The following is a 17,468-nucleotide window of genomic DNA, read 5'->3' as shown; positions in this document are numbered from 1 at the left end:
GTAACACATCAACTTTTTTGATGACCATACCTGCCAACTGTCAGTATTTGCAGAGTATTTCCCCCATCGAGCTCGAGGCTCCCAAATGGAAATTTTGTAAGAGCAATTTTGTCGACTATTTTAAAGAAAACAATTAATTCAACAATGGCAATGAGCTTGTTTATGCACGAAGAAGCCAAAATCCACATTAGAATATATTTGAAGGGAATCCATGACAAATCGCCCCATTAGCAAATAGCCCCACTTTTTCACTAACTCGCCCCACTTTAAAAAAAAACTGCCCCAACCTGGATAACCAAATCGCCCCACTTGTGAAATGTGTTATATCCCTTAATATTACTCCTGCCAACTTGCCCCAACTTATAGAAAACGATAAGATCTAGATAAATATATTATTAACCAGGAAGAATTTACTAATGCCAACTCGCCCCACTCATGTAAAAAGATGTTATCCCGTTGTATATAAGTTAAATTCCGTTAATATTACTCCTGCCAACTGGTCCCACCTAATGGAAATCAGTGAAATCTAGATAAATATATTATTAACCAGCATGAATTTAGTAATGCCAAATAAAGGCAACAGTAGTATACCGCTGTTCAAAACTCATAAATCCAGGGACAAAAAACAAAATCGGGGTAACAAACTAAAACCGAGGGAAACGCATTAAATATAAGAGGAGAACAACGACATAACACCGAAATGTAACACACACAGAAACGGACCAAGCATCAGACAAAACACCACGAGAATAACAAATATAACATGAAAACCAAATACATGAATGAGGGATAGACAAGTACCGTGCCACGTCTGATCTCAATATCTCAAAAATAAGAGAAAACACAAACGACTCAACGTTAAAATGCAACACACACAGAAACGAACAATAATAAAACAATGGCCATCTTCCTGACTTGGTACAGGACACTTTTAAAGGGAATAAAAGTGGTGGGTTGAACCTGGTTTTGTGGCATGCCAAACCTCGCACTTTAATGGCAAAGTTAAATATAACATTGAAATGACAACATATTACAGGACTACAATACAAATAAATAGGAGAACATATTAGACAAAGAAAAACATGATTAATAGATAACAAAAAGCATCAGGTTTAAAATTCAATACGCCAAAAACGCGCCTTGTCCACAAAGGACTTACAAGTGACGCCCAGATATAAAAGATCGAAAGAGAAAAAAGTACAAAGTTGTACAGCACTGGAGATAAAAAGTTGAAAAGGTTTCGCCAAATACGGCATTGTTTTTATGCCCGGGATAAGAACATTCTTATTATATAGAACAATTCATGCTATTGCAAACAGTAAATTTTATCAAATGAATATGAAAGAGATATACATAAAGAAACTGAAGTATTAACTAATTACAGAAAACTAAACCCGAATACATAACGCCCAGATATAAAAGATCGAAAGTGAAAAAGGCACAAAGCCAGACAGCACCGAAGACCAAAAGCTGAAAAGGTCTTGCCACTCTCCCCACTTATGGAAAAAGATGTTATCCCGTTGAATATAAGTTAAATTCCTTATATTGCATTATGATACAATTTATATTAATCTAAATATTACCGTTTTTTTATAAGTAGGGCGGGTTGGCAGGAGTAATATTTAACATGATTTAACCAATTTCACATGTGGGGCGATTTGATAAATCAGTTTGTGGTGGTTGGGCGATTAGCCAGTGGGGCGACTTGTCCTGCTTCCATTTGAAGGCCCCCTTGTAGGTTTTGTATGACTATATGAACAATCTTTCACGTAAAACCCCCATGTGCATTTTGAAAAGTTGGCAGATATGTTTCTAACTCCAGGCAAAATCTACCGGTATGAATGAAAAAGAAGTTTTCAATTAAGGCTCTGTGGCCATAACAGCTGTCTCATTAGCATTTTAACCACTTCCCATATTTGCAATTAAAACAATAGAAGAAAATTATTCAACGCAAAAACAAAACTTACTTGTAAATATGAAATTCTCTTTACGGTATGAGTTTTTCTCATTGTTTGAGATTGTACAGTAGTACCTGTAACTGCTTATACCTATTTCTTATTCACTTTTGCTTGATAAACTCACTAAATATCATGTATATACATTGTACCACATCTCCTTATTTTTATATGCATTCCAATAACATGAACAATTGTAATTCAATTCTATATACCAAAGCAAAATGAACTGCACCACTTTCATTCACTAGTATGCATCTTTTGGCAAAATACAAGTTCTTAAAAGACACAAGATATATTTATTGATAAAAAAAATAAAATTTAGTATACAACTCTTTAACAGGTATAAAAAAAAAGCACAGCTGTGTCATAACTTGTGAAATCTGTGCTGAAAACATAGACATTGATGGTATTTGAGTAATTCCATATGTGAAGCTCAACATTAGCTCGTCAGTTGGTGGTGGACAGTTATAGTTCCTTTCTGCAGGCTAGGATGAATGACTTTTCAGGAAAACCAATTTCACAAATCAAAACTTTCCTCTAGATTTCTCCTACAATATTCATCCAGTTTAGTTCTTTTGGTTTAATTGGACACCGTCCTGATTTTTAATTTTGCAAACCATTCAGTCTCTTGCTTGCAAATGGTGCATGAAAATAGGATTGGTATGGCAGTAGACAAGTCTCTTTAAAGTGGGTTTGTGCCCTGAAAAAAAGTTTAATAACTTAAGTTTTTTTGAAACTTGTGCAACACACATACCTAAATAACTATAACATAGAAGAGAGCATCATTCGTGTCAATGTTTTGTTCCTGTTTACATTGTCATTGATATTTTTTCAGAAAGCCTGAGGCATAGCTCATGAATTCCTGTCATTACATCCTAAATTAACATAATTACTGCTAGAATAATTATCAGTATGATATACGTACACTATCATTGTACAGCCCAAGTCTTCAGTATATATCATTGTTGCATTCATTCACTCCTGTGTTCAGTCGTTCAAAAATATTTAAACATCAACAAATGAACTTTAATATTAAAGGACAAGAAAACACTAGAAAAGATACGTACATACAACCCGTGTTTAAGTGTATTTGAAAGAGAAATATATCTGGTTAAACGATGTATAAAGGAGGAAAAAATTGCAGATATTGCATTACGATGCTTTCTACCTAATAGCACGTGGATATGTTTACATATTTAGACTTGACCCAGTATGACCCGTACCTTGTAGGTCACCGCCGTCGTTTAAACACTAGACTACAGTCGTGTATAAGACAATAAAATGCTTCAGCCTGTACTATTTGTGTGAAGTAAATGTGTTTTTTCTGTACATTTAAATTGTTTTACCTGATAGCAAGGACGTATATCTATCCGTTTCCTTCTCAATTCACTTTGTCAATTTCTTCGAGCTCCTTCAAAACATACGTATTACTGCGCCCGGAAGTGAAAAAAATATTAGAAATCCTCGTAAAATAATGCTATTTTCAATTTTGTGGAATCCATTTTGTTATATTTATTATATAAAGATAAAAAAAGTTACGATTAATTATGAATTTGCATATCATTATACGGAACGTTTATGGACTATTTTTCCATAGCTGTAAGTCGGTCATTTTGGCGGGAAATCATGTACACATACACACGTAGATTGGCTGGTACCTGATCGTAATGTTACACATCAGATATATCAAATAGCTAATACCCGGAACGTAGTACCGGGAACCAGGATAATACGTAGACAACATACATAACTAATACCGAAATTGAAAACGCTTTACGGTTTTTCGTTTATAAACTGAATTCCGCTTTGAATTATAGAAGATGCAATATTAATCATGTTCAGTCGACTTTTCATTGTTATATCAACGTCTGAACTAATTAAAAAATCTTTAGATCTCAGATAACACTCAAAATTGACCCGACCTCTTTCCACACGGAATACATATAATGATAGTTTGTAGTCAGGTTGACTGCTTATAATGCAAAATACACATTAATAACAAGTTCTATAAAACGAACAATACACACTGATCGTTTCTTTAGTCCCCAATGTAAATGAAAGAAACAAAAACCATATCATACCATAAAAAGAAGAGGAGAAATTCGAACATTTCCGGATCTTTTTCTGGCCAAAAGACCCCCTGCATAGATTGCGTATGAAAAGATTAACCTCATGACTTGAAAGTCAGGCCTTAAAGCACTGCCTTTAAAAATGAAAAGTATTCGTTAAATTGTTCTAAAGTTGTCATATTGGATGACTTAAGTACTATTTATCAATCAATCAAGAGCCATAACTCCTGAACAGCAAAAGTAAAAAACATCAATATCCATTTAAACTTTCTGCTATCACATTATATAAATGTTCATCTTTATAATATAACCAAGTTCATCAACACTTCAATACTCTGAAACAACCAGTTTGTCAAAGGAAAACCATTGTTATACTTCTTATCTCAATTGAAGGTGGTAAAGGGGGGTGCTTGTACGGAAAAACTGGAAATAAGACATCAGTTCACGATGAGCGTGAAATAATTTGTGTCATGAACATTGCACGAAAAATAAAGACTTTGATGTGAATCTTTTGTGACTATGTCACTGTCCTCTTGTATATATAAACTCTCTGTTTTACATATTATTCCCTATTTAGTATACACTTTTATGCTAGAAATGATTTATGGCTTTTAATAAAATATTTATCAATAGTCTGAACTTTTAAAATGCAAATAAAAGAACAACATAATAGGTCTTTCCACCTTAATCAATTTTTTCTTCACGATCCCTGCCTAGCGTTTGAAATTTATTTGAAAATTACCGAGCACGCAAAATAAGAATTTGAATATCACGATGCACGTAAAATTAAATAAGAAGAACACGTTGAACGAGGCAACTGTCTTGCACGTCTGAACGTCAAATAAATAAAGTAAAAACACGTTGAACGTGAAATAAAAAATGGCGATCACGTTGCACGAAAATAACCCTTTACCACCCTCTCAATTGTTACTGGAAAGATTTTCAAATTGACTTAAGGATGTTCTTAAGTGAAATTTGAAAAAATCTAGAATTTAAAATTGTTATCATAAGTCAGAAGAGCATTAGTTATGGAACAAAATACGCTCAAAATATTGATAGGTTATGGATCTCCTTATTGAGATACTTTTTTTTTAAATGGAAAGTAAAGGCTGATTCTTGACTTTTATCTTATATTAGGCATGGCCATTATTATGATCTGAATTCGTAAGAAAAGAAATCTAGAATCTGCTTAAATTTTGGTAAACAACCTTTTTTTGAGCTGTTGAAGTCTTATACAAAAAGAAAAGTGTATGTTAAGGGGCAAAATAATTTACCCAGATATCTTTGAAAAAAAAATCAGGGAGTCTGAACATTTGACAAAAAATTTCTATAGCTTACATAAGTACATCCTTTAACCAAAACACTGGACGTTTATAAACAAGTTAATCTAATTCTTCTTTACCTTGGAATGGATCAGGAGCATGCTCTGTTGTTGTCTTCTCAGTTCTGGGTGGTCTCTCAGAGGATTTTGTCTGAGGGACAATCTCAGAGATGAAATATTTAACATGGTCAATCTTATCCAGACTGAAGTTCACCTTTAGTGGCCTGTCTAATCTTAGATGTATAATTGCTAAAGATAAAATATTATATTAATACTATTCATAAAATAATTGCTAAAGATAAAATATTATATTAATACTATTCATAAAATAATTGCTAAAGATAAAATATTATATTAATACTATTCATAAAATAATTGCTAACGATAAAATATTATATTAATACTATTCATAAAATAATTGCTAAAGATCATAAAATAATTGCTAAAGATAAAATATTATATTAATACTATTCATAAAATAATTGCTAAAGATATAACATTATATTAATACTATTCATAATATACAAAGATATTCTAATATCACACAATGTTTGTTTTTCTCTCCTTGATGTTTGTGGTTAATTTCATATCTATCCATGTGTTACCTTTATACTGTCCCTATGTTAAAAGAAAGTTGCATGTATAATTTTCCTCATTAAAATTTTAATTGTGAACAGTGAAATCTATTTTGTTATTTTTCTGGTGTGAAAAACATTGCAATAATTGGACACAAGCTTTGGGGGAATAATAGTGTACATGAGGAAAGAGATTTTAGAGATGTTCTACTTTCAGTGTATATACATGTATACATATGGTTAGAGTATGATAAACTTTGTGGCATTTCCTTATAAGAAATTACCTGGACCATGGGTGTTTTTCTTTAAATAGAATTACCTGGATCGATTAGAAAGTCCTCTATTTTTAGTGTATATAGACTTGGGGGTATTCCTGTTTTTGGATGAGGTTTTCCGGGTCTGGTTTCAAACCAATACACATTGAAATCTGTTGTCTTTGGTATGGTCTTCATGTCTATATAAAAAGAAAAATTTGGTCAAATCATAATTAACCTGTTTTAAGATGCCAAATTGTACCTTTTTACATATTGGCTTTTTATATGGTTGTTTATAGACTATATCATACAATTTTTTTTTAAATGGGTTGATATATTTTACTGATAAATAATTTTAAATATATCACTGAAAAAAAATCTCCACAAAACTTTCAACTTTGCTAACATTTAAAATTATAAGCTATTTTGTTCCTGAAAATATTTCCAAAACTTGATGTTAATAAATAATAATATAAGTGAAAAATATGACTATTTCTTACCTAGATGTACTGACGGAAAAGACACAACCCCTTAACAAGAACATCATAATCTATTTAGAGTTTCATATCAAATAATAATATAAGTGATAAATTAGACCATTAATTTTTTACCTAAATGAGCTGACTGTAAAGCTGACTGTAAAGACGACCCCTTGACAAGAACATCATAACAAGACATCTCAAACTTCTGTTGACTTTGATGACATGATAATACTGTATGAGGTTGTGATATGTAAACATAAAGGAATGGATCGACAGACAGCTGGGTTGTATCGTCAGGGTCAGGCACATCTAGTTTTATAAACGTGTGCTTCCCTGATGGTGACCTTGTCAGATCTGGGGTCTCGGCTAGTTTGACTTTATGTCTCTGGTCTTTGTTGTGTTTATGTGTGTATGTTATCACTGATATTCTACTGGCTGTCAAAAGAATATCTAATGGTGTGATGACCTTTGACCTCATGTCTAAATCATGTGGTGTCATGACGACATCAGGATTCTTGTCCTTGACCTTTCTCCCCGTTATAGTGGATACATCACTCTCTATTCCACTGTCGGCTACTATAATATCTGATCCACTTCCTGATAAATCTGCTCTGTCAACAGTCTCTTCTATAAGATCGTCTTTCCTTGTTTCTCTGAGTTTAGCCATTGTTTGTATAGTTATCTCTGACATTAACTTGACCTGGTTTGTACTGACATAAATGTCAAGGTCATTGGTGAAGTTCATTTCTAAAGCATGTCCACAAACTAAAATCTGAAATACAAATCATGTCAAGTCAGAGTAAAAGAATGACTCCTCCCTTTTTAAAAAAATAAATAAACATTAAATAAATCTCCTCTTCTCAGTTGTAAGAGTTGAATAATGTTATCTAATTTATTCTCTTTCAATATATGATTTTCTATTTTTTTATATCCATGACACAGTTTTGGAATAAAGAAGTATTTAAAAAGTACAAATCTGAATTTTTCCTCTGTCTTTATGTTTTTTTCAATTATAAATAATGTTAAAAATGTGTACCTTATATAAATATTGGAGAAGGGATATAAAAAACGTAAAAAAAGTCTTGCTTTATCAAATTGTCCTCATTTATGACAATGCAATATTTTTAAAATGTACCTCTGAATTTAATTAGAATCTTTTGGGGTATTTTTACCTCTAATAAACCAATTATTATTCTGTGAATACATTAGAAACTATGTCAACAGTAAATAAGGGCCACAACTCTATAAATCCTTAAGAGTCTGGTTAATATAGGGTAGTAATGATACTGTTAAATCATTGATAGTATACATACCTTCGAAATACTGCAGTCAGTGACACCTGGTGTTTGGTATACAATAGCAGGAGCAGCTACTATCTTAACATCAACACCAGTTACCAAGGGCAGTAACTCAATATCCTCCTTAGGTTTTCTGCAAATATCCAAATCATTTGTATGAAAATTCAAGTTGTGGTATATGGGAGATAACTCTTGCTTTCTTGCAATGCATATTGTTCAATAAATTGTAAAATTGTTAGAAAATTTATTATCTGAATTATTGTAGTATTCAAGTGAACAATCAAAGATTTCATGGAAAAGAGATGTGTTATATAAGTCAACTACAGTATTACACAAAAATCCCAACAAAAGCCATCTATTGAACATATTATATCCTATAACAGACAGATTTGGATGAGTATTCATTATATTTCTATTCTGACCATTAGTAGTAGGCATTACTGGCATTATAATTGAATTTCAAGATTATATTTGTAATAATTACAGAAAATACGTATATTGATATTTATTTTCTATGTAGTATATTTTAGGGTTGCTTCTAACATGTCTAATCAATAAATAAGGTACATATAAAAGCAACCCAAGGACACAAAAATTCAATACATGTCTACCCATTGTACTTATAAGAAATAAGTGACATTATTATTGACCTGAAATGTTTGTCTGCAGTGTTCCATTCTAAAGCAGGTATCTGTACAGCAGGCTGGTTAACTAATCTCCCATCATGCTTCACTCTGTCCACAAAATCTGCCCAACTTCCTGTTCAATAAACAGTTTTCATGTATAACTTTTCTTTAAATTAGTTTGAATTTATATCATCCCTTGAATATTTTAATTCCGGAAAAGATTTTTTACTTTTCATTCTTTTTTCAGTTCACAACAAATCGGTTGGCTGGATACTACAAAGATTTAAGTTACTTTTTATCTGTTTTTGCTGGTAATCAACAATTTGTTTTGCTAAATCTTCACTTTAATTTTCTAATTTTTGGCTCAAAAAAATTCTTGATGATGACTTATTCAAAAAAAAATTAAGAACATAATAGAACGTTTGTTAATTGTTGTGATTGTATAAGATAAGCTGTTAATCTTTATTAATTCTCATTTGTTTCTCCAATCTGAATCTGTTTATGATTTAAATCATCATCAAGACTATTGCATCAATAAGGCTTCATGATAACTACCTGTACTCATGGAGATGCCTTTAACATCTATCTGATATTGTCTATTCTCTATGGCTGACCCTGGTTGATGTGTCAGGTTAGCGTGAAGTGCTCTATGATATAGCTCCTTATCTGTTGGATGCCTGGGCAGTGGGTTATCAGCCTGAGGTACAACAGACATGGACTGGAAACATGCCATCAAGATATCCTGGTCTAACAAGTCAGGCTCTGATAGACTGCTGTCAGTCTCTTGTTTATTAGAACTTTGTACCTTTGGTATGAGTAGTCTTACACTTGACATGTTGATGTAGATTAATGGTAAGTTACCAGCTGTCAGGATCGGTAATGACTGCTTTGGTGTATTAGACTTTAACACATATTCTGATTTCTTGTCTTTAGATTTTGATGATTTCCCTTTTGATATATTAAAACAATCTAGAATTGTGTTCACAGCAGGTGCTTGGAATATCAAATCAAATGGTTCAATAGTTAAACACACTTCACATATATACTTATGAAAATACAGGTCATGTGACTCAGAACCATCCCCTATACTTCCCATGTCCGCTAAATCATCGTTTAACTTCCTCATTTTCTTGGCCACATTTTTACACAGTGCTCTTGTGAAAGTGAAATTGAGAAAGCTGTGAGTTACATCTCTTGTTGTAGCTTCTCTAGAAGGGAAGTTAGAAAGAGTATGTTGGTCAGCTGACCACATTTTGTTAGAGATTATGTGAATGTCATGTGGTATTTCCTTCTGGCAGGTCATCAGTATTCCTAAGTAAGAACCTTCATCCCATTGGTTACTGGTAAAGAGACAAAAAACATTAATAAATGAATTTCATTATGATTTTTTTTTTTTTTCATTTGATACTTGTAAACGTAAAGTTTGGAGCTATGACATGCTCTTAATCAAGTATATTGAAATATGCCTGAACTAGAGAAAGTAGTCATTCTAAACCATATTATGATCCTCTCTGATCCTGTTGTATGATAATTTCATTTTAGGCATTTACTACTTTATTCAAAAGAGGAATATTATCATTTGAAAAAAACTAAAGAAATTAAACATTTATTTGAATTTAAATTTGGCGTTATTATTCAATCTTAAAGCTGTTACACATACAATGTACAAAGAATTCTTTTTTTTTTTCATAGTCAGAATTTTGAAATTTTCAAAAGTATTCAAGAGAACTATATGTGATAATTTACAATTTTACCTTGTTTTACTTTTATTGTAGATATGAGCATTGCAAGACCCACATTTAACCTTGGCCTTGGTATAAACTTGTTCTACATCTAATGACAAGGTCAAATCATCTGAGGTTAAGGTCACTCTACTACCTAAAATATAATTAATATTCTAAAATATTATCTATAGGAGAATCTATAGGAAAATTTCCCCTCTCTATGCTTTCTTAAGACATGCACCCAGTATAATTTTATACACAATCTAATTTCGTATATATAGCTACTACTGAGGTTACTTTCATATTATTTTCTACCATTTCCAACAGGGTACTACATTAAAGTTTTACTTTGCCATTCAAGTAAATACAATTTGTAGATTAAAAACGTTTAGTCATGTGATTATGGTTAATCTCTTGGTCTAAAAGTTTCTACTGAAGTATTTTGTGGACAGGATAGTTTGCCTTTAGTCATGTGATTATGGTTAATCTCTTGGTCTAAAAGTTTCTACTGAAGTATTTTGTGGACAGGATAGTTTGCCTTTAGTCATGTGATTATGGTTAATCTCTTGGTCTAAAAGTTTCTACTGAAGTATTTTGTGGACAGGATAGTTTGCCTTTAGTCATGTGATTATGGTTAATCTCTTGGTCTAAAAGTTTCTACTGAAGTATTTTGTGGACAGGATAGTTTGCCTTTAGTCATGTGATTATGGTTAATCTCTTGGTCTAAAAGTTTCTACTGAAGTATTTTGTGGACAGGATAGTTTGCCTTTAGTCATGTGATTATGGTTAATCTCTTGGTCTAAAAGTTTCTACTGAAGTATTTTGTGGACAGGATAGTTTGCCTTTAGTCATGTGATTATGGTTAATCTCTTTGTCTAAAAGTTTCTACTGAAGTATTTTGTGGACAGGATAGTTTGCCTTTAGTCATGTGATTATGGTTAATCTCTTGGTCTAAAAGTTTCTACTGAAGTATTTTGTGGACAGGATAGTTTGCCTTTAGTCATGTGATTATGGTTAATCTCTTGGTCTAAAAGTTTCTACTGAAGTATTTTGTGGACAGGATAGTTTGCCTTTAGTCATGTGATTATGGTTAATCTCTTGGTCTAAAAGTTTCTACTGAAGTATTTTGTGGACAGGATAGTTGGCCTTTAGTCATGTGATTATGGTTAATCTCTTGGTCTAAAAGTTTCTACTGAAGTATTTTGTGGACAGGATAGTTTGCCTTTAGTCATGTGATTATGGTTAATCTCTTGGTCTAAAAGTTTCTACTGAAGTATTTTGTGGACAGGATAGTTTGCCTTTAGTCATGTGATTATGGTTAATCTCTTTGTCTAAAAGTTTCTACTGAAGTATTTTGTGGACAGGATAGTTTGCCTTTAGTCATGTGATTATGGTTAATCTCTTGGTCTAAAAGTTTCTACTGAAGTATTTTGTGGACAGGATAGTTTGCCTTTAGTCATGTGATTATGGTTAATCTCTTGGTCTAAAAGTTTCTACTGAAGTATTTTGTGGACAGGATAGTTGGCCTTTAGTCATGTGATTATGGTTAATCTCTTGGTCTAAAAGTTTCTACTGAAGTATTTTGTGGACAGGATAGTTTGCCTTTAGTCATGTGATTATGGTTAATCTCTTGGTCTAAAAGTTTCTACTGAAGTATTTTGTGGACAGGATAGTTTGCCTTTAGTCATGTGATTATGGTTAATCTCTTGGTCTAAAAGTTTCTACTGAAGTATTTTGTGGACAGGATAGTTTGCCTTTAGTCATGTGATTATGGTTAATCTCTTGGTCTAAAAGTTTCTACTGAAGTATTTTGTGGACAGGATAGTTGGCCTTTAGTCATGTGATTATGGTTAATCTCTTGGTCTAAAAGTTTCTACTGAAGTATTTTGTGGACAGGATAGTTGGCCTTTAGTCATGTGATTATGGTTAATCTCTTGGTCTAAAAGTTTCTACTGAAGTATTTTGTGGACAGGATAGTTGGCCTTTAGTCATGTGATTATGGTTAATCTCTTGGTCTAAAAGTTTCTACTGAAGTATTTTGTGGACAGGATAGTTGGCCTTTAGTCATGTGATTATGGTTAATCTCTTGGTCTAAAAGTTTCTACTGAAGTATTTTGTGGACAGGATAGTTGGCCTTTAGTCATGTGATTATGGTTAATCTCTTGGTCTAAAAGTTTCTACTGAAGTATTTTGTGGACAGGATAGTTGGCCTTTAGTCATGTGATTATGGTTAATCTCTTGGTCTAAAAGTTTCTACTGAAGTATTTTGTGGACAGGATAGTTTGCCTTTAGTCATGTGATTATGGTTAATCTCTTGGTCTAAAAGTTTCTACTGAAGTATTTTGTGGACAGGATAGTTTGCCTTTAGTCATGTGATTATGGTTAATCTCTTGGTCTAAAAGTTTCTACTGAAGTATTTTGTGGACAGGATAGTTTGCCTTTAGTCATGTGATTATGGTTAATCTCTTGGTCTAAAAGTTTCTACTGAAGTATTTTGTGGACAGGATAGTTTGCCTTTAGTCATGTGATTATGGTTAATCTCTTGGTCTAAAAGTTTCTACTGAAGTATTTTGTGGACAGGATAGTTTGCCTTTAGTCATGTGATTATGGTTAATCTCTTGGTCTAAAAGTTTCTACTGAAGTATTTTGTGGACAGGATAGTTTGCCTTTAGTCATGTGATTATGGTTAATCTCTTGGTCTAAAAGTTTCTACTGAAGTATTTTGTGGACAGGATAGTTTGCCTTTAGTCATGTGATTATGGTTAATCTCTTGGTCTAAAAGTTTCTACTGAAGTATTTTGTGGACAGGATAGTTTGCCTTTAGTCATGTGATTATGGTTAATCTCTTGGTCTAAAAGTTTCTACTGAAGTATTTTGTGGACAGGATAGTTTGCCTTTAGTCATGTGATTATGGTTAATCTCTTGGTCTAAAAGTTTCTACTGAAGTATTTTGTGGACAGGATAGTTTGCCTTTAGTCATGTGATTATGGTTAATCTCTTTGTCTAAAAGTTTCTACTGAAGTATTTTGTGGACAGGATAGTTTGCCTTTAGTCATGTGATTATGGTTAATCTCTTGGTCTAAAAGTTTCTACTGAAGTATTTTGTGGACAGGATAGTTTGCCTTTAGTCATGTGATTATGGTTAATCTCTTGGTCTAAAAGTTTCTACTGAAGTATTTTGTGGACAGGATAGTTTGCCTTTAGTCATGTGATTATGGTTAATCTCTTGGTCTAAAAGTTTCTACTGAAGTATTTTGTGGACAGGATAGTTGGCCTTTAGTCATGTGATTATGGTTAATCTCTTGGTCTAAAAGTTTCTACTGAAGTATTTTGTGGACAGGATAGTTTGCCTTTAGTCATGTGATTATGGTTAATCTCTTGGTCTAAAAGTTTCTACTGAAGTATTTTGTGGACAGGATAGTTTGCCTTTAGTCATGTGATTATGGTTAATCTCTTTGTCTAAAAGTTTCTACTGAAGTATTTTGTGGACAGGATAGTTTGCCTTTAGTCATGTGATTATGGTTAATCTCTTGGTCTAAAAGTTTCTACTGAAGTATTTTGTGGACAGGATAGTTTGCCTTTAGTCATGTGATTATGGTTAATCTCTTGGTCTAAAAGTTTCTACTGAAGTATTTTGTGGACAGGATAGTTGGCCTTTAGTCATGTGATTATGGTTAATCTCTTGGTCTAAAAGTTTCTACTGAAGTATTTTGTGGACAGGATAGTTTGCCTTTAGTCATGTGATTATGGTTAATCTCTTGGTCTAAAAGTTTCTACTGAAGTATTTTGTGGACAGGATAGTTTGCCTTTAGTCATGTGATTATGGTTAATCTCTTGGTCTAAAAGTTTCTACTGAAGTATTTTGTGGACAGGATAGTTTGCCTTTAGTCATGTGATTATGGTTAATCTCTTGGTCTAAAAGTTTCTACTGAAGTATTTTGTGGACAGGATAGTTTGCCTTTAGTCATGTGATTATGGTTAATCTCTTGGTCTAAAAGTTTCTACTGAAGTATTTTGTGGACAGGATAGTTTGCCTTTAGTCATGTGATTATGGTTAATCTCTTGGTCTAAAAGTTTCTACTGAAGTATTTTGTGGACAGGATAGTTGGCCTTTAGTCATGTGATTATGGTTAATCTCTTGGTCTAAAAGTTTCTACTGAAGTATTTTGTGGACAGGATAGTTGGCCTTTAGTCATGTGATTATGGTTAATCTCTTGGTCTAAAAGTTTCTACTGAAGTATTTTGTGGACAGGATAGTTTGCCTTTAGTCATGTGATTATGGTTAATCTCTTGGTCTAAAAGTTTCTACTGAAGTATTTTGTGGACAGGATAGTTTGCCTTTAGTCATGTGATTATGGTTAATCTCTTGGTCTAAAAGTTTCTACTGAAGTATTTTGTGGACAGGATAGTTTGCCTTTAGTCATGTGATTATGGTTAATCTCTTGGTCTAAAAGTTTCTACTGAAGTATTTTGTGGACAGGATAGTTTGCCTTTAGTCATGTGATTATGGTTAATCTCTTGGTCTAAAAGTTTCTACTGAAGTATTTTGTGGACAGGATAGTTTGCCTTTAGTCATGTGATTATGGTTAATCTCTTGGTCTAAAAGTTTCTACTGAAGTATTTTGTGGACAGGATAGTTTGCCTTTAGTCATGTGATTATGGTTAATCTCTTGGTCTAAAAGTTTCTACTGAAGTATTTTGTGGACAGGATAGTTGGCCTTTAGTCATGTGATTATGGTTAATCTCTTGGTCTAAAAGTTTCTACTGAAGTATTTTGTGGACAGGATAGTTGGCCTTTAGTCATGTGATTATGGTTAATCTCTTGGTCTAAAAGTTTCTACTGAAGTATTTTGTGGACAGGATAGTTTGCCTTTAGTCATGTGATTATGGTTAATCTCTTTGTCTAAAAGTTTCTACTGAAGTATTTTGTGGACAGGATAGTTTGCCTCTTCCTTGGGTCTTGGTCCTTTTTTTTTTTCTTTCAACTCATCTTTTTCAATTACTGTGGATTCATTATTATTCGTGGGATATGAATTTTTGTGGTTTTTGTGGGTACAGGTGAACCACAAATTTCAATGTTCAAAACAGTACAAATTTTCTATCACATATGCAGACTTTGACAAAACCTTGAAATTACATATACACAAAAAAGGAAAATTTCTGCAATCAACAGAATTAGTACCCACGAAAATAAATGAATCCAGTAGCATATTTTTTTTTCTTTTAACTTTTTTTTTTAACATTTTGTGATCCATTACAGGAAGAATTGACCTTTAAGGTCCGAAAAGTTCATGTACTTACTTTCTTTAGTGATAGCCTCACTATATAATCTCAACTCCAGCTTTGGAAGTGTCCATTGTAACCATAGTGACAGTTTGACTTTGTCTGGTGACTTTTCAAGGTCACGGTTAGGTGTTGGTTCTCGTGATGTGACATCTGATGTCTCAGTTTCTGTCATCCCTGTGTAGTCTCGTGACTGACCTAGGGGTGTTGGTTCTGGGAGGGCTATTTCTGATAAGTCTGGTGGGTCTGTTGTAGGTGTAACCGTCTGTTCTGATTTGTGTAGTGATTTGATTAAAGACATTACCATACCAAATAGTCCTGTCAGCTGATTTAATAAACTGCTACATAAAACTATCTGCAAACAAACAAATTGCCATCTGAACTAGCTGTCAGATAACTGCGAGTACTCTCAGATCTGTTTATTGTGTCTTTTTGTGTCGGGATGTATAAGTACCCGGCCACGTCCACTTGTATTTTTGTCCATCTGATGAGTTTAGCCTTTTTCAACTGATTTTTATTGTTCGTTCTTATGTTGTACTGTTATACCACTGTCCCAGGTTAGGGGAGGGTTGGGATCCCGCTAACATGTTTAACCCCGCCACATTATTTATGTATGTGCCTGTCCCAAGTCAGGAGCCTGTAATTCAGTGATTGTCGTTTGTTTATGTGTTACATATTTGTTTTTTTTTCATTTTTTTACATAAATAAGGCCGTTAGTTTTCTCGTTTGAATTGTTTTACATTGTCTTATCGGGGCCTTTTATAGCTCACTATGCGGTATGGGCTTTGCTCTTTGTTAAAGGCCGTACGGTGACCTATAGTTGTTAATGTCTGTGTCATTTTGGTCTTTTGTGGATAGCTGTCTCATTGGCAATCATACCACATCTTCTTTTTTATATATAAAAATAACAGAGAAATAAGAATGTTCTGGAATGATTCATTGGGTTTGTTTATTTTGTAAGTACTGTTAAAGTAATATATTTAATAGTGGTTGACATTTTTAGTGATTTTAAGACTATTTAACACCACATATTATTTTCTTCTTGATTTTGGCTTTTTATGATTTTGATTGGATCGTGACTGATGAGTCTTTTATGATTTTGATTGGATCGTGACTGATGAGTCTTTTATGATTTTGATTAGATCGTGACTGATGAGTCTTTTGTAGATGAAACACACATCAGGAGTACAAGGTTATAATCTTTAATGATTTATACTTATATTGAATTCATTTCTCAGAATTTACAAAAAAAGCAATTTGAGGAGAGCCATTATTTGGCATCACAAATTGCAAACATTGTAAAATTTGCAATCCTTTCAAACTTTTGTTTGATTTTATCATGTCTAATGAATAGGATTATAAATTCATTAAGGGACACTAATGTCATTTTTCTATTGTGATGGCTAGTAATATTTAGTTGTAATGACTGTCTTGCTTTTCTTACCCATATTAAGATGTGTTCCACCAAAAGAATTTGTGTTAAACAGAGAAGTTCCATGTATTTAAGTCTAATCAAAACAAATTTTGTGAAAGAAATTTTTGCACAGTACAATGAAAATAGAGAAGTAAAGTGTTAACAAATAAACTGATATGTTAAGTTTCAAGGTCAAAAGTGTGTCACCTTGAAACTGATGTAATATACCTGAGATTTAGATATCGCCATGACAACGGCATGCATATCAGTATGTAAACACAGTCCTAGAGATGATATATTGTCTGACGTGGGAGGGTTATACTTTGTGGTGACACCGATTGTACAGCTGACAGTCGTAGGTTTTATGATTGGTACTACAGTCTGTTTAGAGAGTATCGTATGTACACAAAAATGATTCAATACCATTCTCCATGGCAACTTCTCTCCTGTATAATAAATAATGG

General features: G+C 32.9%; 1 protein-coding gene across 1 annotated transcript in view; it reads right to left on the bottom strand.

The window, feature by feature from the left end:
* LOC139497250 (intermembrane lipid transfer protein VPS13B-like) overlaps window positions 1-17,468 on the bottom strand; it is a 102,786-nt gene that overhangs the window by 51,929 nt on the left and 33,389 nt on the right. The window contains exons 16-24 of the mRNA XM_071285398.1: window positions 17,233-17,450; window positions 15,609-15,945; window positions 10,338-10,461; window positions 9,139-9,923; window positions 8,608-8,716; window positions 7,973-8,090; window positions 6,789-7,431; window positions 6,243-6,377; window positions 5,430-5,597 (exon numbers count right to left, since the gene is read on the bottom strand). Of these exons, the coding sequence (XP_071141499.1) occupies window positions 5,430-5,597; window positions 6,243-6,377; window positions 6,789-7,431; window positions 7,973-8,090; window positions 8,608-8,716; window positions 9,139-9,923; window positions 10,338-10,461; window positions 15,609-15,945; window positions 17,233-17,450 (2,637 nt within the window). The remainder of the gene's footprint in view (window positions 1-5,429; window positions 5,598-6,242; window positions 6,378-6,788; window positions 7,432-7,972; window positions 8,091-8,607; window positions 8,717-9,138; window positions 9,924-10,337; window positions 10,462-15,608; window positions 15,946-17,232; window positions 17,451-17,468) is intronic.

The sequence above is a fragment of the Mytilus edulis genome, chromosome 12 (assembly GCF_963676685.1).
Source record: "Mytilus edulis chromosome 12, xbMytEdul2.2, whole genome shotgun sequence".
In the NCBI taxonomy this organism is placed as follows: domain Eukaryota; kingdom Metazoa; phylum Mollusca; class Bivalvia; order Mytilida; family Mytilidae; genus Mytilus; species Mytilus edulis.
This window is presented reverse-complemented; position numbering and strand designations above follow the sequence as displayed.